This window comes from Prionailurus bengalensis, chromosome B4 (genome assembly GCF_016509475.1).
Source record: "Prionailurus bengalensis isolate Pbe53 chromosome B4, Fcat_Pben_1.1_paternal_pri, whole genome shotgun sequence".
In the NCBI taxonomy this organism is placed as follows: Eukaryota; Metazoa; Chordata; class Mammalia; order Carnivora; family Felidae; genus Prionailurus; species Prionailurus bengalensis.
The window spans coordinates 20,862,824-20,889,719 of record NC_057358.1 but is presented as its reverse complement, the minus strand read 5'-3'; the positions used below and the strand labels follow the sequence as shown (position 1 = coordinate 20,889,719).

At 41.9% G+C, this 26,896-nt stretch overlaps 1 protein-coding gene across 3 annotated transcripts in view; it reads right to left on the bottom strand.

The window, feature by feature from the left end:
• The window catches only part of SPAG6 (sperm associated antigen 6), a 64,123-nt gene that overhangs the window by 12,174 nt on the left and 25,053 nt on the right, over nucleotides 1–26,896 (bottom strand). For 2 of the 3 annotated variants that reach the window (XM_043561570.1, XM_043561571.1), the window contains 4 exons: nucleotides 10,859–11,064; nucleotides 9,734–9,907; nucleotides 8,200–8,352; nucleotides 4,662–4,853 (listed from right to left, as the gene is read on the bottom strand). In XM_043561570.1, the coding sequence (XP_043417505.1) occupies nucleotides 4,662–4,853; nucleotides 8,200–8,352; nucleotides 9,734–9,907; nucleotides 10,859–11,064 (725 nt within the window). The remainder of the gene's footprint in view (nucleotides 1–4,661; nucleotides 4,854–8,199; nucleotides 8,353–9,733; nucleotides 9,908–10,858; nucleotides 11,065–26,896) is intronic. The other variant, XM_043561572.1, reaches the window with a different exon arrangement.

Here is a 26,896-nt window from a genome sequence, read left to right as displayed (position 1 = left end):
TGAAAGCACTGTAGCCCAAAGAGTCACAGTTATTAAAAGGAAGGGGGAATATAAATCTTCATGACCTTGTGTTAGGCAAAGTCTTTTTAGACTGGGCTCCAGAAGGGCGAGCAACAACAGAAAAAACAAAGTGAACCCCATTAAAACACTGTCAATAAACTGATGACCACCCATAGAATGGAAGAAAATACTTGTAAATCATACCTCTGATAAGAATTTGTATTTGAGATATATAAAGAACTCCTACTCAGTAATAAAAAGGTAACAGCCCAAGTTAAAAATGGGCCAAGTGTCTGATTAGACATTTCTCCAAAGAAGATATACAAATGGCCAATAAGCACATCAAAAGATTTTTCAGCATCATTAGCCATCAGGGAAATGCAGATCAAAACCACACTGAGATACCAATTCACACCTACCAGGAGAGCTATAATGAAGAAACAAAGGTAATAACCAGTCTCAACAAGAATGTGGAAAAATTGGAACCCCATACACTGCTGGTGGGAATATAGGAAATGGTGCAGCCACGTTGGAAGGCAGTTTGGCCGTTCCTCAAAGTGTTAAAAAGAGTTATGATATGACCTCGCAGATGCCACTCCTAGGTTTATACCCAAGAGAAATGAAAACATACATCCACACACAAACTTGTACAATATGTTCACAGCAGCATTATTCATGATAATAAAAGAGTAGAAGCAACCCGAATGTCCATTAACTGGTGAATGGGTAAACAACATGTAGTATGGTGATGCAATGGAATATTATTTGACAATGAAAAGGAACAAAATATGGATGAACCTTGAAAGTTACGCTAAGTGACAGGAAGCCAGGCACCAAAGACCACATACAATGTATGATTCCATTAAAATTTTTTTAACGTTTACTTATTATTGAGAGACAGAGAGAGACAGAGCATGAACATGGGAGGGACAGTGAGAGGGGGAAGACACAGAATCCGAAGCAGGATCCAGGCCCTGAGCTGTCAGCACAGAGCCCGACGCCGGGCTCGAACTCACAAACCGCGAGGTCATGACCGGAGCCACAGTCAGATGCTTAACCGACTGAGCCACCCAGGCGCCCCTGTGTAATTCCACTTAAATGAAGTGTCCAGAAGAGGCAAATCTCCAAAGACAGAAAGTAAATTAATGGTTGCCTGGAGCTAAGCAGGGAGGGTATGGAGTGACTGCTAAGGGGGGGAATGAAAACGTTCTAAAATTCGATTGTGGGGACGACTGCATCTGTGAATGTACTAAAACCATTGAACTGTATACTTTAAGTGGGTGAATTATATGGCGTATGAACTATATTTCAATAAAGCTGCTAAAAAACGAAGGGAGGGGGCGCCTGGGTGGCGCAGTCGGTTAAGCGTCCGACTTCAGCCAGGTCACGATCTCGCGGTCTGTGAGTTCGAGCCCCGCGTCGGGCTCTGGGCTGATGGCTCAGAGCCTGGAGCCTGTTTCCAATTCTGTGTCTCCCTCTCTCTCTGCCCCTCGCCTGTTCATGCTCTGTCTCTCTCTGTCCCAAAAATAAATAAACGTTGAAAAAAAAAATTTAAAAAAAAAAAACGAAGGGAGACGACTGTGATGGGAAGAACACAATAATTAAGTCATGTTAGAAATACTTTCGTAACGAAGGTCATCGAATGAACCTACTCAGATGCCAACCTAAGATGGACCATTTCAGTATGATGCCCCTAAATCAAAACAAATGAAAAGGCAACTGTGTGAACAGTTTCAAAATGTATGTAGGTGAGCTTGTTAGATAAAAGTTAGATTTTTTTTTTCAGCTTTTAATAAGGCATTTGAAATAACTTAGGTGCAGGCAGATAGAAGGCTCTGTGTGAAAACATGCGAGCAATTCCAAGGGACTGCTCATTGGTTCTCCTGGATCAGAACCAATTAGAGAATGCTTACAGAAGCTGACCTGCCTTTGGGACAAAATGAACTTCAACGTGGCCTTTAATGTGAAAGCTGCCACAGAGTAACAAATGAGAAATACCACTAGACGGTTCCTAAAGCTCTTGGATACATTTTTCCCTACTGAGATAATGTCAAATCAAACAGACTTGGACTTTCATTGTAAAGCCCTTAAAACAACCAAGGTTAGAATCCAAGAAACCTTGGGGAAGCAGAAATAATAACCAAGTCCCTACAATAAGAAAATATTTGGATGGACTTAAAAAGCCTTGGAAAGATTGCTGACAGGATTGCTGGGTATTAATTTAATACCCACTGTATTTCCTGAAAATAAATATTGTATCAAACATAGACAAAAGGAACCTTAACTTCTATTAGTAAACCTGAATGTTTGAATAAAACTAATTTTGTTAAACTTACACACAATAAAAACAATCTTATTTCAAAAGGTGAAGTTCTCAAACTTATTTTACTCTAGTGATATTTATACAACCTAACATGATAACGATGCATTAAAAACCAAGTTATATAAACTTAGTAGCATATAAAAAGTATACAGTGCTAAGACACTATTTATAAGGGTTTCTCAAACTATAATTACTCTTGACTCCGCGATTAATTATTCAGTCTATAGCTAACATATGCCTTTATTTCTAAAACGTACAGGAAAATATTATTATTATTTTATTATTTTATTATTTTATAAATAATAAGTTATAAATTATACTATAAATATATGTTAATATATAATATATAAATATATAAATAAATATAAATAAATAATAATAATTTATAAATAAATAATTTCTATTATTTTATTATTATGTTATTACATATCGGGCACAGCTTGTACCTGTGGAGACCCTGCTAGGGGAGGCCGTAGTCTTTGGACCGCTAGAGGTCAGGGTGGGAAGGGTAAGAAATGAGGAGGGAGGTGGGGGGGAGGGGGGAGTGGAGGTGCGAATGGGAGAAAAGAGGGAGGAAGAAAAGGCAAGCATGGTGATGGGTTAAAAAAATATGAGGCAAAAAGAGAACTACATACATAAGTTGAAATGATACATATGTAAATCAGCTGTACTTGGACAACTCAAAACTGGAAAGGCGATTGTGGTTTCTCACCAGAAAGCCAAAGAGTCACAGAACTGTTAGCCAGGGAAAGGCCTTGGCATATTGTCAGTCTTCCTCTCTACCAAGCACTGCCAGCCAGCATCCACTCGACACTGGAGAAATGTAAGGGAAGCCCTGAATCTATTAAATCATTGCTGTGATCTGGAAAGTCTTACAAAAATCGAAAAACCGTTAGTCTTAGAAGTAAACTTCCCTCGATGAATCGGTAGTGAAATAACGTGTAAATATAACCAAACAAACATAAATTCACTTTTATAAGTTTATAAAGCCAACAAGTGATTCTGGAACTTTCAGAACCCCTCAGCTGTGTAGTTCAAGTAAATTTCCTGCCTTGTTACACCATCTAAAGTTGCTTCAGCAAACATGCTTTCCGATTTGTTAATTTATTGTTTTAACTAAAATTTAAATGGAATTTAACTTACTATCGTTAGGTTATTTTGAATTATTATCTTTTCTGTGCACTTTCCTCAGTCCAAGTCAATTCTGCAAACTGCTTTCAGAAAAGTATAGGGACTATCCTGGGAAACATTTTTTCTTTCTTTGAAATTCTAAAACTATTAACCCATCCTAATGAAACTCATGCTTTGTGAATCTTTCTAGTAGCTGGTAATATTTTTTCAGAAAGCTTGTCTTTTTTAAAAATACTTGATTTAGGGCACCTGGGTGGCTCAGTTGGTTACGTGTCCAACTTTGGCTCAGGTCATGATCTCACAGTTTGTGGGTTTGAGCCCCGCATCAGACTCTGTGCTGACAGCTCGGAGCCTGGAGCCTGCTTTGGATTCTGTGTCTCCCTCTCTCTCTCTCTCAAAAAAAAAAAAATTTTTTTTTTAAAATGTTAATGCATGATATATAAATGTTTAACTTAGTGAATCTTATGGACATTTTTCTTTTAAGGAACAAACATAAAACATATAATTAAAAGATCAAGCAGACTTGGAGTTAGAAGAGGTATATCATGGCTTCAGAAATACCCTCCGACCACTTGTATTATACCTTTGGAAAGCACCTTAAATTCTTTTAGACTGAATTTTTTAATGTTAACCGGACCAAAGTTCTAACCAATTCCACCTCCAGAATCCTATTATTCAATTCCAATTCCATAAGAAAAGTCAACGTGAATGCAGAATGCAAAACCCAGTCATTCACTTTACAAACCACACTGCACCTATAGAGAACTTTCTTTAAAATACATCACTGACTTAAAAAAAAAATATATATATATATATATACATACATATATATATACATATGATCTATATACATATATAGATCATATGTATAGATCATACATATATAGATATCATATATAGATATCTGATATAGATCATATATATAGATCATCACATATATAGATCATACATATATAGATCTATATACATACATAGATCATATATATATATATACACATATATATATCACTGACTTTTGGAGATAAGGGTGACTCATTTTCAAAGAAAAGCCACCTCAACCTCAGTTCTTCTGACAAGTTTGTATTTCTTGACTAATAAGATCAGCATGATCCCTAATGATAACTTAACACCTTTAAAATGACATTATTTTTAAGAATGGGTCAGGTCTAGCAAATTTTCATCCAGCTGTTAAAAAGGAAGCGCTTACCTTTGTCTGAAGATCCTCTGAACTCTCTGGGGACATGTACAGCGAAAGCAGAACGGGCAGGGTGTTTGTGACGGCAACGGCCCGCGCGTGCTCCGGGGTATGTCTCCCAATCTGTCCTAGGGCCCAGGCGGCCGCAGCCTTAATGTGATCTTCTGGCTCTTCGGACAGGCAGACCGACAACTGGGGCACAGCCTGCAGCGTCCATCAAAAGAGCGAGTGGTATGAATCCAGAGCGGGATTAAAGAGTCTCCCGTGTCTCCCAAACATGAGAAGGCATCATTTTGGCCTTGATCCTTTTTTTCCTCAACGGTTCGATAAATGAGCACATCACAGGGGCTGTCATTTTTCAAGTCGATAAAATGACTAGAACTAATTTACCTTAATTATCTGTAACAATCCAACTAAACTAAGAACATCTCTGCTAGCGTTTCCTCCCCAAATAGGCATTTAACCAAACAACAGATGTCCCAGGCTAGCATATTACGGGCAAAACCAGATTCCACTGTGACAAAATAAAAGTGCTCAGGGTTCTGAAACCTTTTATTGGCCTTTGTTTAGAAAGTTAATTTAGAATCCTTTAAAAAAAATCACCTTTCACCAAGTATAATAGATCTGACAACAAAATAACTACTATAGATCCAAAATTACAAGAACGAGCCAGAATTCCATTTAAGTAACATTTAGATGAAGTACCTTCACTAAAAACTTTCCTGAATACTAAATAATTTTCACTTATTTTGGCTAACTTTTAAACGATAGTTTTTTCCGTTTTAACATGATTAAATGTCAAAGTAGAAATGATTACTTTTTTTTTACTTTTTTTTTAACGTTTTATTTATTTTTGAGACAGAGAGAGACAGAGCATGAACGGGGGAGGGGCAGAGAGAGAGGGAGACACAGAATCGAAAGCAGGCTCCAGGCTCTGAGCCATCAGCCCAGAGCCCGACGCGGGGCTCGAACCCACGGACCGTGAGATCGTGACCTGAGCTGAAGTCGGCCGCTTAACCGACTGAGCCACCCAGGCGCCCCTGATTACTTCTGTTATACAGATAGCATGTGCTTATATTTTGCTCAGGCTTCACTTTTATCTCGATATGCAAAGCAGAATTAACTAACGGGTCTCAAAGACACCATAGTTTATATACCCAAGGAAGACTCAAATAACCAAATCAATTTATAATTCCAAATTCTGTACAGGCATAACTTCCTAACTCATTTGAGACTATAATGATTATCACCTCAGGGCGCCTGGGTGGCTCCGTCGGTTAAGCATCTGACACTTGATTTTGGCTCAGGTCACGATCTCACGGTTCATGGGTTCAAACCCCGCATCAGGCTCTGCACTGACAAGTGCAGATCCTGTTTGGGATTCTGTCTCCCTCTCTCTGCCCCTCTCCTGCTGATGCGTGTTCTCTCTCTCTCTCTCTCTCTCTCTCTCTCAAAATAAATAAATAAAACTTAAAAAAAATTAGTCATAAAAAAAGGATAATTATCACCTTAAATTTAGTATCATAAAAGCCAATCTTGTCACATGGTCAGGCTACCATAGCAAAGGCCAAATGATCGTGTATACGTTCTTTTTGTCTGCCTGTATTTATTTATTTTTTTAAAAGTTCATTTATGTATTTTGAGAGAGAGAGAGGGTGAGTGTATGAGCAGGAGAGGGGCAGAGAGAGAGAGAATCCCAAGCAGGCTCTGCCCTGTCAGCACAGAGTCCGATGTGGGGCTTGAACTCACAAATCACGATCTGAGCTGAAACCAAGAGCCAGGCGCTTAACCAACTGAGCCACCCAGGCGTCCCTCGTCTGCCTTTACATTTGGTTATTAGTAAGACCAATTTCCTGAAGAAACCTGCCATATCTCTTCACTGGCTTCCTTCTTACAACTAAAAATGTGCATCTGCCAATACGAAAAAGGTCAGATCTGTCTGCAGAGTGAGGAACCTTTCCAGAAACCCCATACTTCTGGGATACACCACGAATGAAGCAGCAAGAGGGAGAGAAGGCACCTTCTCCCCATCCCCCCAAATTCTGACTTACTGGCCTCGGTTGTTATGGATGTGCTTTAAAAACTACCAAGTGCTATTTGAATGGGAGTTGTTACTAGGCCTTGTACCGCGGAGGAAAAGGCAAGAATAATGCGGCTCCGGGTGGTTTGCCTCAAACTGCGGCTGCCTCCACCCCGCTCTTCACTGACCGAAAGGCGAAGTAGGTGGGAGAGGACAGCGGCGACCCTAGACCAAAGGAGGGGAGCGCCTCCTGGTTAGTTTGGGGAAGAAACACGGGGAGCAAAAGTAATGGCTTCGTTCATGCTTTCCTATGTGCAAGCTTTCTGACTCTGCGCAAAGAACTGCAAATCGAAAATCCCAATGATATCCCCACGGTGACCCTTCAGAAAGCGGTACCACCGCTCGAGTCGCTATCACAGTCTTTGGTAACAGAAGAACAAAAGGAAAAGCGCAGGATAAAAAGGGAGGGGAGCAAAGAATTATCAAGGAATAGCTAGAAAATAAAGATCTGAGGTTCCTCTTTATTCTGAGGATTAGCAAGGGATAAAAAAAAAATCCACACTTCTGTTTAACATACAGCAGCAGGTTTTCTATGCTGATAAGAAACCCACACCCTAGAGGGTTGCCAGGGACACTGTAAGCATACAGCTTTTGAAGCATTCTTTGGGAGATCGGTATTTATTCATTCAAGAAATATTTTTCGAGCACCTACTACGTGCCAAGGCGACACTCCGTGGTGGGTCGATACCAAGCTGAGATAGGGCCAAATCCCGAGGGCAAGGAAACAAAAACATTACTATCCGATGTGTGCTGTGAATTGCCTACCTCTGAGAAGAGAAATTAGTTCACGAAAGCTGACGGAGAGAAGGCGGGTAAAGAAGGGAAGACCTAGCCTTGTCATCTCCTACCCAAGTGACGGGAAACAGGATAATGTGGAGACGTCAGAGAATAATAAAGACGACCACCAGGAGTGTTGTTTGTCACAGTTGTTTTATACATAAATCAAAGTGTGCTTTAAGTGTCTGTAAATGTGTAGTCAATCCTTCAAGATCCAAATACACTGAATATTTTTTCAAGCTTATTTGTTTTTGAGAGAGAAAGAGCGCTCAGGGGAGGGGCAGAGAGAGAGGGAGAGAGGGAATCCCAAGCAGGCTCCACCCTGTCAGCGCAGAGCCTGCCACGGAGCTCGAACGCACAGACCATGAGATCATGACCCGAGCCGAAACCAAGAGCCAGACGCTTAACCGACTGAGCCACCCAGGGGCCCAGTACATTGACTATTTAAACGCACAAAATACCAATACTCAGAGGCGTTGATAGTTGGTTGCTACTAAACACTGGCTAAGATTGTAAACTCCTGCAGAGTAAACTTTATTTCAAGCGTTGCTTTGGGACACTTATTCGTGAGCCTCGAAAACATTTCTTCAGGTAGGTCAGTTATACTTTATACTCTGTGGGAGAGCATGTGTCTGTGGCTCGGTGTTAGAACACGTCCCTGCAGTAACTAGAGGAAATGACACAAGCACAGACCTTGGAGACGATCACCGCCATCGCCAGGTTCTCAGAATGAGCCGCGACATAGCCGAGCATCATGATGCCAGGCAGTCTTATGTTTCCTTTGCAGGACCCGATACAGTCAGTCACGGCAGCCACTCCTCCCGTGTTAACGATCAGCTGGGAAAGCTAGGAGACAAGGAGAGCCAATCGCCGTGACCGTGGAGCGTAAGGCGATCTGCAAATATGACTTTAGTCTCGCCAAATTTTTTTAGGGAGGACCTAAAAGACATCTAGCGAAATTTGAAGTCTTTAGTGAGATTATTGTATTCATTAAGGAAACGTACAAGTACAATAATCCCGCGGTTTCAAAAGTGCAGACAGACTCGTGGTGAGGAGCCACTCGGTGGTTTCAATTTTTCATGCATCGACAGCACACCTTTCATCCTGATTTTAATGGATGTCAAAATTCCTCACCTAGACACTAAGCCTAGGGCTAGTTCATAACTAGCTAACTACGGAAACCCCCAGTCACAACGCGGGAGTCTGGAGCACATTAATCACCGGATGCCAAGAGACAGTGTCGGACTGGAAATATTCTAGCCTAATTATCCCCCCTTTGCTAGCAATGATCACTGGCTGATTGCCAGTCTTCAATCTTGAAACATCTCAACCAGATGAAGATGTTAGGTGACAAAAAGAATGAGGACTTGAACTAAGTTTAGTGAAATGAAATTGATGAGTCAAAATATACACGGGAGAAAATACAACGTGAGGATCTACCCGGACTTGATTCGTCTTTACTCCTTCAGCATCTGAGAACTCAAGCAGTTAGTAGAGGGGTGATTCGAGGCTGTGGGCCTGGCAGTCTCTTCACACCCAGAGGCACACTGTCTCTCACTACTCCCAGCTGATCTAGAATGGCCTGGATGTCAAAAGCCCACGGCCCCCACAATTTAGAAGTGGAAAGCAGGAAATTATTAAAAAACTGAGATTTTAGGCTCAAACTCCATTGACATAACCCGGTGGTTCTCACCTAGGGGCACTTTTTTGTCCCCTGGGAAACATCTGGCAATCTCTGGAGACATTTTTGTCATGATGGGGGTAGGGGTACTACTGGCATCTAGTGGGGAGAGGCCAGGAAGGCCGCTAAACATCCATCCTATGGGGTACAGGACAGGCCCCCGCAACAAAGAATCACCCCGTCCAACGTGTCCATAGCGCCGAGGATGAGAAGCCCTCACCCAACCAGATCATGTGGCATAGCACTCGGGCCCTGTAAACAAACCGATCTTTTACATAAAAACGAACTACGTGTTCCTGTAACTTAAAACCCTAAAAAAATATATATATATATAATATATTATATATATTATATATTATTATTATATATTATATATTATATATTATATATTATATAATATATTATATATTATATAATATATCATATAGTATATTATATGTAATATATCATATATTATATATTATATATAATATATATTATATATATTATATGTAATATATTATATATATTATATATATTGTTTTTGTTTTTGTTTTTGTTTTTTACCTCCGGTGTATGTTTCGCAATCTCTCTAATTAAAGTAGAAGCATTTTTCTTCACGTAGTCATCTTTGTCCTTCAGGCAGGTGAGTACAACTGGGAAAATCTCTGCCTCAACCACCATTTCTGCCAGGTCCACGGAGTGCTTCGCAATCTGACTGAGAGCCGAAAGGACCTGACGCTGTGGAGCGAAGCCCAAAATAAAACAAAACGTGACACAGAGCTTGTTGCAGAGTTCCGATCTGAACAGCTTTACACTCAAATTCCTGGATAAAAGGGAGAAGACAACTACATTTCTAATATAACCTTAGATTTAGGAGTCTTGAGACAATCAATTCCTACTCTCTTATACCTAAATACTCCATTTCTTAAATTCCCTAATCTCCAAATTAAATGTCTTCATCCTTCTGTGGACTATTTAAGTCTCTTTATCCATGCAGATGGTCAAAGAATATGACCTTTGGATGAATAATATTTCTTAATTAACACTCACATTATTAATTTATGACACGGGCGGTAATGTAGGACAAAAATGATCAAGCCGAAGTAACATCTTATTTGGGGCATCATGCTGATACCGTGTCAAAGAACTTTCCATGACTGAGTTAACATTAACTAAGATTTTAAAATCTTATAGAAAATAACTACTAGAATATGAAAGTATAGTGACTATTCACTGAAAATTAGATCGTAGAAAGCTGTAAAAAAAAAGACATGGAAATAAATCTTGATACAATCAGTGAAGGAAACTAAAAACAAAATGACTGAGATAAACATGGCAATTTTCATAAGAAACTTAAACATAATAGTGGTGGGCTAGAAAACCTTTGGGCCCTGCCCACCCTGAGATTCAGTCGTTGTGTAATTAATTCCTTATTTAATAGTGTTCATACTGATGTTACGTGCAGTCTACAACATTGCACGGATTTTAACCAGATATGTCTATCGTCTAATCTCTACAGCAGAAGGTCCACATATTAAAAGACCAAATACATAACATACCCATATCTGTTTTCAATAACTTCCTAATTATTTTTAAATGTATAATATTAAGCTCCTCCCATTTCCATTTTCTTAGGGAATCAGAAGCCCGATTTGTCTGTTTGTTTGTTTGAACTTTATTTTCAAGTACCTTCAATTTGGAATCGGGGTTCAGGATCATCTGGGCCAAGTGAGCGATGGCCCCCACGTCCACTACGGTCTGTGCTAACTCGGGAGAATGCTTTGAAATATCACTGAGGGCCGAAGCAGCAATCCTTTTCAAAGCAATTTCTGGCTCCTGGATACAGAGTACTAACAGAGGAACTGCTCCCGCATCCACCACAGCTTGTGACAGTTCTGTGGGTCCAAGAAAAGTAATTAAGTGAGGATGGGTGACTGACCCTTGTGCAAGCCATTTTTCACCCTGACAGATACAGCAAAGAAAAAAGGGGAGGGTGTACTTCACTGTGTCGACATCTGCATTTCAAATCAGCCTTCCCGGTTTCATAAACCATGTGGACCAATCCTGAGCTGAAAAGAATACAGGTCAATAGATGGACCTCCATTTACATGAACACATTTGAGGTAGATTGGGCTGAAATGGCTTGTTATTCTTTTTTTTTTTTTTTTTTAAGAGAGTAAGCAGATGTCAGCTGTTTAAGCTCTGACAATTCTTCACTTCTCAATAGGCAAGCATTTTATGCATGGTTTACAATAACAGAGAAAATTAAAGTACCAAAAATTTACCAACCACACTAATTAGGCAGTATTTTGTGCTATTTACACGAGTAAACATTAACATGAATCTTGTGCCAATAATGTCAATTTTTAAATTCCTTTCATCTTGCAGTACTTTTTAAAAGAATTTAACTTGTTCAAAATTAAAAGATGCACTTTCACTGTACGTGTACAATGAGATCTACAACTGAACACGCTTTAATACATAAATGTTTATGTTTACACAAAGGAAAGCATTTCTCTTAACCATTTTGCATGTCAGAAGTAAAACCTTTTGAATATACATGCTGATTTACTTGTGTGTCCAAGAAAAACAGCTGTAAAAATAGCCCATCTTAAATTATAGAGTGAGGGAAACAAGCAGGCAGACCCATATAATATATAATATACAATATATAACATATGTAAAAAATGTCTTTTGAGAAGTATAAAACACCATACATAGCTACGGATTCTCCTCTCGTCGTATTCATGGCCTCTCTTACTGAATCGCATATACCCATTTCTATAATCTCTTCCTTTCAGATTATGTTCTCATTTTCCCAGATTTGTAGTGCCTTGGTAATTTATGTCTTATAGCCAAGCTAAGATACCTATTTAGCATATCACTTAAAGTCTTTCATTAAGAAAAAAAAACACACGGTGTTCAATTTCTCAAAAGATTGGTAACATCACATTTTCCAAAAGGAAATAATGTCAGAAAATACAGGTTACAGTGTCCAATATTTGTTTTCCTTCAATTATTATAATTATCCTAGAAGTTCCAATATTATATAAATGATGCATTCCTTCTCTCATTAGATGAGTATCAATGGAAGGTTATTATGTGCCAGACGCACATCAACTCTGGTGCACGTGACCCACTTCCACAAATTAACGCTACGTTGATTAGCAAACATGTTCCCATTTTAAAAATCTAACATGAAATATGAAATACAATGGGAAGTTAATATGTAATCTCAAGAACGAGAGGCAGATAAGAGGAAGATGGTTAAAAAAAAAAAAAAAAAAAAGGACAACAGCAACAGACTGGAATATCAACCTCCCAATATAACAGATTCCCCAGAAGCTTCTCTGGGATTCTACTGCAATTACCTGAAGACCAATGGAGACAGCAGGTGAAATAGGTGATTACTGTTATCTGTCGCACCCCGGGGAAAATTGAAAGAAAACGTAAAGTGTGATACCGTATGTGATTTATGTATAGATTTTTCGTATTTCGTTAATTAGTAACATGTTACTTAATTCGATTCAGTCCAAATAATCCAGGAGCTGTAGTAATGTCAACTTTATGTGTACATATTTAAGAGCGCCTGGAATGTATACACAGTCCCGCCTTGGGGTGATTTGGCTTAAGAGTTTGCAACCTGATGATGGTGTGAAGGCGATACACGTTCAGCAGAAACCGTGCTTTGAATTCTGAGTTCGGAGCTTTTCCCAGGCCATCGATACCTACACAGGCGCTAGGCTGTCTGCTGATGCTGGGCAGGGACGGCGAAGCCTCAGCTCCCGGGGCAGCCGCGCCGTCACCAGGCGGAACAACCGATACACTCACAACCGCGCTGCACCCACGCGACCCTTCCGTGTTCCGCCTTCCGTGCCGCGCTCGCTAACTTACGGGAGACAGTCAGCACTCCGTTACAAAGTAGCCTCTGCGTCTGATGATTTTGCCCAACCGGAGGCGAATGTACGTGTTCGGAGCACGTTTAGGGTCGGCGAAGCTAAGCGGTAGGTTAGGTGTGCCAGACGCGCTTTCGGGGGCGCCTGGGTGGCTCGGTCGGTTAAGCATCCGACTTCGGCTCAGGTCATGATCTCGCAGTCCGCGAGTTCGAGCCCCGCGTCGGGCTCTGTGCTGACAGCTCAGAGCCTGGAGCCTGTTTCGGATTCTGTGCCTCCCTCTTTCTCTGACCCTCCCCTGATCATGCTCTCTCTCTGTCTCAAAAATAAACAAATGTTGAAAAAAAATTAAAAAATAAATAAATAAACCGCGTTTTCGACTTAGGATCCTTTCGGTTCACAATGGATTTGTCAGGACATAACCCTGTTGTAAGTTGAGAAGGTCTGTAATGGGCTGCACGTTTTGTTTCGAGACAACAGAAGGATCAGTTCATCTATGTGAATGTTCACTTTTCTTTTTTTAATGTTTCCTAAGAGTAACGATACCTGGTAAACAGTTAATAAACACTGAGGTTCTTTTTTAAAAAAATCTATTATCTTTGTAATGCCCATGCATTTTATCCTTTTCTTGACTTGGTGTTAGAGTGCCATACCCTCCTTTTCCTGAGCTCTATCGTGTTAATAGTACATGTTAATAATAATAATAAATAAAAGTCTATAATGTTAATAATAAAGCAAACTCTGTTCTTCTGACTTGTTACCCAATCCCAACCAAAGCTGTTCTCTTTTTTTAGTTTTTTTGGGTTTTTTTTTTTTTTTTTCTGAGAGAGAGAGAGAGGGCGGGCCTGAGTTGGGGAGGGGCCGAGATGAGGGACAGAGGATCTGAAGTGGGCTCTGTGCTAAAGATTCTTAACCAACTGAGCCACCCCGGCGCCCCCCAAGCTGTTCTCTATTCTGTCCAGAACAGTGATGTTAAATGTGAGGAAGGCCAGGGATGGCCCTGGAGAAAGACGTCCTGTGAAGGTAGCAAGCTTCCCACAACATGGATGGGGCCGACTAATCCTGTGCTTGAGACTTCATATACGTCGCGTCTCCAAGTGGATATGGTCCTATACAAACTGGGATCAGACACACGTCGTTATTTGCGAACACTATCATTCTACTACCTTCATATACACAAGGGATAAGGCAGTGCCTAGACAGGTAAGAACACAGTGGGCCGGGGGGCACCTGGGTGGCTCAGTTTGTCAGTTCGAGCCCCGGGTCAGGCTCTGCATTGGCAGTGAGGAGCCTGCTTGGGATTCTCTCTCTCTGCCCCTCCCATGCTCACTCTCCGTCTCTCTCAAAGAAACAAACATCAGAAAAGCACAGTAGGCCTAGAGGATGCACACTGTACCATGTTACACATGCTACAGACGATTTCATCCTGCCTCTGTCACTACCCTTTTTCCTACGGCATATCCTTCTCCTTTCCCTACTCCTGCTGTCTCTGGCCTTTCTGTGCCAGTCACTGTTGGTGTCCCCCCGGTAGCCTTTGTCAGCCGGGGCCTGAGGAGAAGTCAACTAGAAGCATCTGTGAAAGGTTTTTCTCTGTCATAAATGGATACACAGAAGGAGGAAACACCGACTCTTTGCTGGACATGGGCAAGTGTACGAATGACATCTGGAACTCCTACATCCATCTTGCAACTATAACGGAAGAAATCGCCAATATTCTGAGGATGGCTGAGCACAAAAATGAAAAACATCTGGGTCCTCCGTGATACTGTTCGGCTGCATAACCAACCCCGGAACTGCCCTGCCTCTGAACTTGTGTGCCACGTAAACTTAAAAAATGTCCTTATCGGTTAGGCCGTTTGTACTTGATATTCTGTAGCTTAGAGCCAAAAACATCCTGGCATAATCCCGTCCTCTCTCCTCCTCGGTAAATGTACGCATTTTCCTCTCTTCCTCTGGTCGTCAGGTGTTCATGAAGTGCTCGCTGAGTGAGAGAAACTTGGCCGGATCTTGGGGAAGCAGAATAAGCCACTGTTCTGTCCTAGCAGACTTAGCCCGGGGCGAATGCACGAACAGACCCCTGCAAGTGCAGGGCTAGGAGTCAAGTCTGTGGCGTGGCTAGGGAAAACGTACACGGGGGGGGGGGGGGGGGGGGGGGGGTCCCAGGCAATGCCTCCCACATCACTTCCTTCTCCCCTTTTCTTTTGTCCTGTGCTTTTTTCTACCCTGAAAAGAGCAGCCTTTGTAACCAATGCACAGCACGTCCTGGTACATTTAAACATCACTTCCCGGGGCGCCTGGGTGGCGCAGTCGGTTAAGCGTCCAACTTCAGCCAGGTCACGATCTCGCGGTCCGTGGGTTCGAGCCCCGCGTCGGGCTCTGGGCTGATGGCTCGGAGCCTGGAGCCTGTTTCCGATTCTGTGTCTCCCTCTCTCTCTGCCGCTCCCCCGTTCATGCTCTGTCTCTCTCTGTCCCTCAAAAAAATAAATAAACGTTGAAAAAAAAATTTTTTTTAAATAAAAGAAATGAAAATTTCAGAGGTGAATTCCAAGAAATTGATGAAACCCTAAAAACTGGCCTGCAAAAAAAGAATTAATCTAAATATATGTCATGATACTTAACTAATTTTCTGCTCTTAATGCGGATACAGGAGAGAAGAGTTTGAGCAAAATTAAGCGTTCTATCAGGTGAAGTCATAAAAAGGACTCAAGAGGCAGAGGCACTCCAGAAGGAAAAAATAAATGTATTTATTTAGCACACTAATTGAGAAATTATTAGGCAAACACCTCAGGAACACTAATTTCTTTTAACTGTATTGCTTTTTAAATTACTTTGCAAACACCACTTTTAAATCACTGTTTCTAAACCCTACAAAAAGTTCCATTTTGTTTCATTAAAAAAAAAAAAGAAAGTCATGGATCATCATTTCTTTGCACTTAGGGGGCTGTGTTTATCCATTTAAAGAGAGGAGGGTTTTTTTTTTTTGCATCTGGCTCTAAAATGTATCATCATCTCTTCAAAACCTTTTTTTTTTTAAATAAAGCAGGTTAAAAATACATTTAAAATGTGGCCACCACTTATGTTAATCTTATGTTGTAATAATCAGTCACCCCCAATTTTTCATAATTTGGTAAAATCATAGTAAAAGCAAATACGGTGTGGGAAAATTGCCAGACCTGGTTATCTACTGACTCTACTCCAGTATGATTTGAGGAACGTCACTTCCAAAGTAAAATAAATTTCTCCTGGTTTCGGCCTAGCCCAGCTAATCCACCACTTACTTAGTTATCTACTGCTATGTAACAAATCACACCAGCTTAGCTGCTTAAAGGGGAAACATCTACTGTGGCCTAGTTTCTGTAGGTGGGGAATCAGGGAGTGGCATAACTGGGTGGTTCGGGCTGGGGCCTTTCACCAGGCCGCAGTCAAGAAGTCAGCTAGGCCTCCAGTTATTCGGGGCTTGATTGGGTCTAGAGGAGCTGCTTCTAAGCACACTCGTGGGAAGGTTGGAAGAAGCCTTCATCGGTTCCTCCCCATTTCTGGGGCCTTTCCAGAGGCTGCTTAGGAGGAGGCCTCTCCCAGAGCGGATGACCCAAAAGGGAGAATCCAAGACCTTTCATGATCTGACCGTCACTTCTGCTGTGGCTCACTGGCAAAATGTGGGAGGAGGCAACGCAAGGAGGTGAGCAGGAGGAGGTGGGCATCATTGAGGGCTGGGGGTGGGGGGCCTCATGGAGGCTGGATTTATTCCTCATCAGTGCACCTGAGAGAGACGACATCCCTCCATAGGGAACAAGGCTCATGATAACTCTGATTCTGAGCTGAGAGACAGACCTCTCGCATTGCAGGTGGGAGGGAGGGAAAGGTGCAGAGGGAATTTGCATGTTATCGTGCAACGGTCTAACATATGATTTTTCTTTATCTTCCCCACCGCACAGACGATATTTTTCCCACTCTTATTACTTCCACACCACTTCTGTCCAATCTTCAGAGCCACTGGTCTAAACTGTACACATGGGTTGAGTGTTTGAGAGATGAAGGGTTAACATACATACACATGCTTTGAAGGTTAAATAATTCTGGCTCCTTTAAAAAGTCAAGGGAGTCAAATAAGCCATTGATCTGGAGTTAATGGTGCCGTAGAAAGAAATTACAATCAGCTGGGATGGATGGCACACGTACAGGGCTCCAGCATAACCAGCAGCTTCAAAATAAGGCAAGGCAAAGGGCTGGAGACGAGAGAAAGAGAACGTGGGAAACAAGACAGACTCGGGTATGGCCTTGGAAGTTAATAGGTAACATAAGATTTAAGGCAATTCTTAAAACCCCCATTTGGGCAATTTTTAGTGTTTGACTTGTAACTACTTCACAGCTAGGACTCGGCCGAGTGGAAGAAGGCAAAAAACTCCATACAGAGGGGGTTTGTAGTGCTCTGTCCGCGAAGAAACTGATCTTAAATTACTTAGATACTTTACAAAATACACTTTTTGTGTCTAGCAATGGATTCATTGGTTCCCCAGCCGTTGGATAGGTATGTACTGTTGCAGGCACGGTCGTAGTTTCACTCTGCCTACAATTTTGCATCCTGCATCACCAACAGAAAACTGCCACGGAAAGCGTGCATCTTGTTATCCAGACTTCACTGGCGTTCTTTCTTTGCTCCAGCCCAGTTTTAGGTAAGCGCCTGCCTTCGAGGAGCTGGGGCTGACAGAGGAGGCCAGAGAGCAAAGGGCTGCTGGGGTGCTGGTGGACTCTCTCCAAGAACACGCAAAGAGGAGGCAGCAGAGGGACACAAATGAGATACTGGGTGATTAGAAGGTTGCCTAGGTGCTTTTGTGAAAGTGGTCCCTGGTCCGTAGCTCTTGGTGTGGCTCCCTCTGGGTGGTTCCTAGAAGCTGCCCGTGGGTGCCCACTGCTCACTTTTATTCCTGAGGATCGATGCAGCCCAGCACTTTTAATCATTGCATAATATCCCACCGAGGAAATACATGCCATAATTTACTTAACTATCCCCCTGCTTTGGGGCATTTGTTCTGCTTGATTTGGGTTTGGGTTTGGGCCATTACAAAGCACAGTGTGGTGAACCCCTCTTTGTGCATTAAGGTTACTGACTGGTTATCTATTGCTGTGTAACAAATGACCCAAACTCAACAGCTTCAAACAACATCATCCACTATGCCCCATTCTCTGTGGGTCAGGAATCCAGAAGCAGCCTAGCCGAGTGGTTATGGCTCCAAGTTACTCAGAAAGTTGCTGCCACTCTGTCAGCTGGGGTCACAGTCATTTGAGGGCACAACTGGGGGAGGATCCGCTTCCGAGCTCACTCCGCGGAGTGTGTTTTTTGGGAAGCTCCAGCTTCTAGCTGGTTGCCGGAGACCTCAGCTCCTCACCATGTGGCCCTTTCCCTAGGCTGGCTGTCCAAGTGTCTTTGGGTCATAGCAGCTGGCTTTCCCCGGAACAAGTAATGGGATACAGAAAGGGAGAGAGACCCTGGAAAGAAGCCTCGATCTTTTATAGCTGGTCAGCTATTCTCAGAAGTAACCTACCATCGCTTCTACCATATTCCAGTGGTCACACAGACCAATCCCACAGACCAATCTCCCAGCAGGAGAGAACTACACAAGGGTGTGAATATCAGGACACACGACCTCTGAGGGGCATCTTGGAGGCTGGCTACCACTGGTCACACGTACATCTAGAATTCCACAGGATATACAAACATTTTTTTGGGTTCTTGATATTTCACCACATGAAACTGCTGTTTTTGTTCCGTCAGAACCAATTGAACATAGGCAATTTCGTCCAGGTCAACCTAATACAAGCCAACCTCGAATGCACCGCAATCTTGTTTATTTTACAGGTATATGTCTCCACCACCCTGTCTCACCACGTGGGAGACTGGCAGTCTGGCCACTCATTTTATAAAGTGCATTGTAGTCCTTACGTCGAGTAAGTGACTGCTCAAAGTCGGATCATCATTTACTTCTCCCCAAGTGGTATTTGTAGTTCCAAATTCCTAACTTACTGCATACTACAGTGTAGTTGCACTGATTAAAAAACATGAAAATTATGGATGACTTTTTAAGACCACAGCATTGCCACTATATTGCCTTTTAACAACCACAAAGCAGAGGCACGCTAATTCTAAGTCAGCACTGTCCAACAGGAATGCGGACCATGTATATAATTTAAAATTTTCTAGTAGCCACATTTAAAAAGCAAAAAAGAAGTAGGTGAAATTAATTTTAAAGAAATACATTGTTTAATGCAATATATCCAAAACATTATCATTTCAACATGTGGTCAGCATTTTAAAACTGTAACAAGATATTTCACATTGTTGTTTTTTTTTTTTCCATATCAAGTCTTGGAAATCTAGTGTGTATTTTGCACTTACGATACATCTCAGTTCAACTACTAAATTTTCACTAGAAATACTCGATCTGGGGGCGCCTGGGTGGCTCAGTCGGTTAAGCGGCCGACTTCGGCTCAGGTCATGATCTCGCAGTCCGTGAGTTCAAGCCCCGCGTCGGGCTCTGTGCTGACAGCTCAGAGCCTGGAGCCTGTTTCAGATTCTGTGTCTCCCTCTCTCTGACCCTCCCCCGTTCATGCTCTGTCTCTCTCTGTCTCAAAAATAAATAAACATTAAAAAAAAGAAAGAAAGAAATACTCGATCTGTATTTAGATTTCAAAAAGTTTACGGATGAAAAAGTAGATTTATATACCCAAGTTGTTTCAGTCATGCCTAAAATATTCCCAGTACTTGAACTGGTTATCAATTTTTTAATTTATATTAATTAGAAGTAGATAAAAATTTAGTTCCTCAGATGCCCTAACCACCATTCAAGTATGCAATAGTAACCTGTGACTAGTGCACTACCATATTGGTAAAACTGTAGTTTAAAATCAAAGGATGGGGCGCCTGGGTGGCTCAGTCAGTTAAACATCTGACTTTGGCTCAGGCCGTGATCTCATGGTTCATGAGTTTGAGCCCTGCACTGGGCTTTGCACTGACAGCGTGGAGCCTGCTTGGGATTCTCTCTCTCCCTCTCTCTCTGCTCCTCCCCTGCTCACACACATACACACACACACACAATCTCCCTCTCTCTCTCTCTTTCTCTCAAAATAAATAAACTTAAAAATCAAGTCAAATCACAGGAGATATAGAGAAATGGCCAGTAATAGAATTATCACACAAATAGTTAAACAACTGCAGTTAATAGCTTTCCAAGGCCAGAGGTCCTATCTCGCGCAAAATGCTTTGGTGCAATTAACTTATACTACATCTTTATAGCAAGCTGCTTCATTTATCTAAAGGCACAGATGAGAGCAAAGTGGGCTAAAAAGTTACCTGTGCAAAATCAGCCAGACAACATGGTAATTATACAGTAACTATTTTCCCTGTAGACAATGGATTTTAAAATGTATGGTAAGATAAGATAATGAACATGACTTATTCAAAGTAGAACTTTTTTTTTTTTTAAGTAGGCTTCACATCCAGCACAGAGCTGAATGTGGGGCTTGAACTCACCACCCTGAGGTCAAGGATCGGATACTTAACTGACTGAGCCACCCAGGTGCCCCTCAAAGTACAATTCTTATGCTAACAAAGCTCTGAGCCTTTAATAAGTGAACTCTTGTAGATGTTTGTAAAATGCTTAATTGCAGTACTTGCAAATATCAAATACACTATGACTGATGTACTTCTAGAGATTCAAGTGTAAATAAAAGAGTGTTTTTACCCTCAATATCTAAAAGGTGTTAGAAGGTTTTATACACTAGTGATTGGAAAATAAACCAAGTTCGAAAGACAATTTTGTTCAAACCCCAAAAATAAGTTCTGATATCCTGTTCAAACTGGTAAGATACAAATACCCTTCTCTCTATCCACTCAGCACGCAATTTCATGACATTTCTTGTGCAGGTATTTGCAACCGATAGAAAACAAAGCCTCAGACTAAAAGAATATTAGGTGGAATCAGGTAGAGGAAGTATTCTGGTGGGTAGAGGGCTTTCCTTTCTCCTGAAACTGTACTATCAATGTTACCTTTTTCTTATTTCTATGCCCAAAGTCTGTCCAGTGCTTATCTGGATGTAACAATGTTCTTAAGAAGGATATAAACATTGCCCTTTCTGCAATGGTACAAAAAGCATAACTCGTAATTCTTTTCCTTGGTCCAACTTAGAATCACCCAGTGTATTATCTGTACTCTTAAGACCGTATTGTACATTTCTGTCCAGCGTGCCCAGCTGTCTGCATGACCTTTATGCTCATCTATATCAATATTTCTATCTTATCATAAGCTCCTACAGGTAAGATATTAGCTGACTTACTTTACTTTGTATAGTCAGGAAGACGTGCTAACATTCCGCATAAGTGACTCAGATACTTTTCGATGATTATAGTGATGGTGATGGTGATAAAGAAATTGTTTGCTAGCCTCACATATGAAGTTATAGGTCTCAGTGACTCAGGAATCTGAGATTACAGAATTATATGATATTGTTGTATATTCTGAATTCTTAAAAAAATGCACAAAAAGGGGCGCCTGGGTGGCGCAGTCGGTTGGGCGTCCGACTTCAGCCAGGTCACGATCTCGCGGTCCGTGAGTTCGAGCCCCGCGTCAGGCTCTGGGCTGATGGCTCAGAGCCTGGAGCCTGTTTCCGATTCTGTGTCTCCTTCTCTCTCTGCCCCTCCCCCGTTCATGCTCTGTCTCTCTCTGTCCCAAAAATAAATAAACGTTGAAAAAAAAAAAATTAAAAAAAATAAAAATTAAAAAATAAAAAAAATAAAAAAATGCACAAAAAATCTCAGAAGGTTTTATCAACCAAGAGTTTATAACTTTAAAAATTACAATAAACAAAAATACAGGAGAATTCACAACCTATTTTTTTCTTTTACTAGCACACACACTAACCCTAGAAGTGACTAACAAATTAGGTAACTACTGAGTAAACTTATAATTAAAGTGTTACTTTAACACATTTGGCCTCGGTGCCAAAAGAAAATACACAAGACGTTTGTTTTTGCTTTATCTTTTTTCACGACCACTTAAATAAATAGAAAAGTTATTTGTGGAAATCAATGTTAGGATCAAAATAGTTGTAACATGTAATGCATATAATCCCATATACATCATTTGCCTCCATGCGCGTATGTTCCTCAACCCCTCCAAGATAAAATAAGTTGTACAAAGCAAAAGTACAGAGATCAACATTATTATCTACAAGCACCAGTAAAGACAGTTGTCTATAGGGTTTTTAAAATAACTTTTAAAAATTGAAATCCGGGGCACCTCGGTGGCGCAGTCGGTTGGGCGTCCGACTTCAGCCAGGTCACGATCTCGCGGTCCCGGAGTTCGAGCCCCGCGTCAGGCTCTGGGCTGATGGCTCAGAGCCTGGAGCCTGTTTCCGATTCTGTGTCTCCCTCTCTCTCTGCCCCTCCCCCGTTCATGCTCTGTCTCTCTCTGTCCCAAAAATAAATAAACGTTGAAAAAAAAAAAAATTGAAATCCAACGTAGTTTACATACAGTGTGATAATGGTTTCAGGAGAATTTAGTGAGCCATCACTTACATATAACCCCCAGTGCTCATCCCAGCAAGTGCCCTCCTTCATGCCCATCACCCATTTACCCATCCCTCCACCCAACAACCCCGCCAGCGGCCCTCAGTTTGTTCTCTGTATTTACGAGTCTCTTGTCGTTTGCCTCCCCCTGTTTTTATCTTATTGTTTCTGCCTTTCTCTATACTCATCTGTTGTGTTTCTTAATAAGTCAGTCCGAGAAAGACACAGCGTATGATCCACTCATATGTGGAACTTACGAAACAAAACAGGTGAACACAAAATAATTTTTAGTTACCAGGCTTTAGTCCCCTTCGCCCCCCCACCCCGCCCCCCCACCCCATGGTACAAAGTCCCTAGTTGTCTCAGAGATGTGTCCCTAACGTGGATTTTTCAAAGGTAAATTACTGCTGCCTGAGCCTGTTCCACAGGATTTAGCCTACGGGTACTTACAGAAGGGCCACACGAGCGGCATTTGCAAGAATTTTCGATTTTTAAAATCCTTTTCTCTCTTTGCCATTTCGTCATTCTGCACAAGATGGAAAAGAATCAGGCTGGCCAGCCTGGTCTGGATTCCTCCCTCCTATCATCTGCTTAGCAAAGAGGGGATAATCTACTAAATGTTTCCGTGGTGCCCAAACCAGCCCGTTCCTGTCAGCGCTGCTCCTCTGGCCGCCGCAGTCCCCTCCCCTGACGGCCACTGAGCTGGCGTGGAAATCTGCCATTTGATTTAGCCCTGGGGACGTCAGTCAAGCCCATCGGAGAAAGAGGAGTCACACGTGTGGAAACCAGCCATCGGGGGATTAAAAACAGAGGCGCCTGGGGCGCCTGGGTGGCGCAGTCGGTTAAGCGTCCGACTTCAGCCAGGTCACGATCTCGCGGTCCGTGGGTTCGAGCCCCGCGTCGGGCTCTGGGCTGATGGCTCGGAGCCTGGAGCCTGTTTCCGATTCTGTGTCTCCCTCTCTCTCTGCCCCTCCCCCGTTCATGCTCTGTCTCTCTCTGTCCCAAAAATAAACGTTGAAAAAAAAAATTTTTTTTTAAATAAAAAAAAAAACAGAGGCGCCTGGCAAGACTTTCAGATACACCAAGAGGCTGACAATGAAGACTGATGGGCTCTCACACGCTTTCCTCACGCAACGAAAAGGAAGAATCTCCGAGAAAGGTTTCGAGTAATTGCCACGCGGTTCCACCATCGGTTGCTGTCTGGCCAGAATAAATCCTTCTCACCCCTCTCCTTCAGGTGCCTCAGCTAGATAATTTAGGAATCACGTGAATCCTTCAAGTGTTCTAGAACACCTGACCAAACGTACTCTGTTCCTCTTGGCCAGGCCTGAGAACAAAGTTTGCTCTGAGATGGCGGGAGTTCACGGGAGACGGCCTATGTACCTAAAGCTCCCAGAATAAACACGTACCACTTCCTCTTGAGCCCAAATGGGGGAAAACCACTCCTATAAAACGCTTGCAGCCAGGCGGTTGCTCTCACCTCGGTCCCACGTGCCACCCTCACGGCTGCCACACCCCGGACACGAGGTCACGGGACGCTCTCCTCCACGAAGCTGCTGAACAGTGAGGAGGCCAGAGAGAGGCCGCCAGGGGGGAGCAGGGAAGCGGGGCCTGCCTGAGGGCCTGCCGGGGAGCATGGCCAAGTGCCCTTTGGGGCCCTTCCGTGTAGCAGTCCTGCCCCTCAAGAGCCCCGTGGCTTTCCTCCTCACCCCTCACGCTCCCCGTCCACACAGGCTGTGTGCCTCACCCCTTGTATCTCCCAAAGCAAGACTGGTCCTTGGAAACAGCGAGAGGGTGACGCCGATGAGGAAGATGTGTTAGCGGAACGATGCTGCAGAGTGGGAGAGACTAGCAAGGAGGAAGAAGAACCGATCTGAGAAGAATTTGCCTCGGCTTTTACTAAAGAGCAGGAAAAAAATATAAAGAAATAACTTCTCTTCAAAGTGAGCGGTACATGGATCAGGTGTATTCACTAACTGGTGATTCAACCACCGAAATTTAACGACAGGATTTATACAGAATTAAAAACGAAAACACCATTTCAGGTTGTTCATCCCAGATCCCTTTGAATTATCTGTAAAACGCTTCCAAATCTACATCTAGAAGTCGCTTTCGGGAACTGTGTTTTTCAACTTGAAAAAGTCAGATGGTGCCTGTTTGGCTAACTGTGTGCTGACTTTATTTTTGTTTCCTAGACACAGAGCGTTTTCCTTCTGTTGCCCTTAAAGGTACACTTTGTTTCTCTTGTGTCTCCATGTAAGGTGTATATTTCCTGAGCTGCCTAATAAAACATTTTACCGCTAATACTAAGAAGAAAACACCGAATGAACGCCCTCCCATCAATCTGACATATTCTATTTTTAGGAGATCATTGAAAAAGAAATCAGGTTATTTAGAGGTACACCATCTATTTCCACTGATTCAGGATGTGAATGATGACTTATTTTATTGCCTACTGGGTAACAATTCTCTTTCCTTCTGAGAAATCTATGCAGTAATCTCTTCTGGGAGCTTCTGGGTCCCAGGCCCCTAACTACTGTGAAATACTGAAATTATAGTGGGAATGCCATGTGGGAGCCAGATTATAGCAAGAAATTGGAATGGAATCCCTAAGACAGATCCTATTTATGAACTATAATCATTTAGCCGCAGACTCAACAAAAGGGAGAGATGAAAAGGTTGTCTATAGGCACCTGCCTGAGAGTGTTGTCTGTCTGGCTGTCCCTCAAAGCTCCTTTGTGTCACGTTTTCAGATACTCATGTTAGAATCCGTTTGCCATAAGTTCCTCTGAACAAACAAAACAAAACAAAAAAAACACAAAAAACACAACATAAAAAAACAAAACCCCAAACCTAAATATATTCATATAGTTTCCCCATGATAACCAGCTTCTAATTTAAAACACTGCCTTAGTTTCTTCAGCCAACATATACTAAAAAATAGTCCTAATGAGAATCTATTTGGAAAACCAAAATCCATCTATGGGGAGGAAATAATTTTAACATACGAATTCAGAATCATTTTAGGCATGACAATAGTTTTTCTTTCTTATTTTTGTATAATTTTCTTTCCTTTTTCTCTCTAATAGCGTCAGCATTCTAAGAACCAAATTAAACATCACCATGGGAGAGCCTCTTCCTGTTTCTGTTTTGAATTTCTTCTTCGGTGCTCTTTTAAGAAATATTTAGTGAAGGGGCGCCTGGGTGGCGCAGTCGGTTGGGCGTCCGACTTCAGCCAGGTCGCGATCTCGCGGTCCGTGAGTTCGAGCCCCGCGTCGGGCTCTGGGCTGATGGCTCAGAGCCTGGAGCCTGTTTCCGATTCTGTGTCTCCCTCTCTCTGCCCCTCCCCCGTTCATGCTCTGTCTCTCTCTGTCCCAAAAAATAAATAAACGTTGAAAAAAAAAATTAAAAAAAAAAAAAAAAGAAATATTTAGTGAAGCTGTTTACGGGCAGTGGTTAATACGGGCTTTGGAGGCAGACAGATGTAGACTCAAATTCTGGTTCCACAATTACCATAACTTCAGGTATCCTTTCTAAGTCATATTTCCTTCCTCTAACAGGGAAAGTAACACCTACCCTATGGGTAGCTGTAATCAAAAACAAGATAACGTATCTGGAGGACACTGCACAGAGCCGGGCACACAGTAAGTACTCAATAAGTGACAGCCATTATTTTATGCATGCATACACATTGAAAAATCTGGAAAACAAAGAAAATGTACCTTGAATCCTATCACCCTAGGAACACGAACATGTATTTCTTTGTAATTTATGTCCACATAAAAACTTACTTTTATATTATTATAACTGCAATACATAATTTTGTATTTTTTTTACATTACAATCATGTTTCCATGTTACCACGCAGGATTCATAATTACCTTTTTAATTTGCCAAAGGAAATTCCATTAGGGAAACTACCCTAATTTAACCACTAAATTCCTGCCAAATATTTGAGGTTTTTTGATATTACAAATACTACTGCAGTAACATTAACATGAATATAACTTTTGCATCCTGTGGAATTCTTTCCTTAGGATGAATTCCCAAAGCAGGCTTTTTAGAGTAACCACAAACTCTTTCGTGGCTTAGATTAATCTTGCCAAACTGCTTTGCACAGGTTTGTACAATTCGTAGTATCTCCACCAATGGGCATAACCATCATATCCTCTCCAACCTTGAGTATTAATACTAATATCTTAGATTTATTGAATATTTACCATGTGCCAAGTACTGACCCAAGTGTTTTGCATATATTGTCTCATTGTGCTC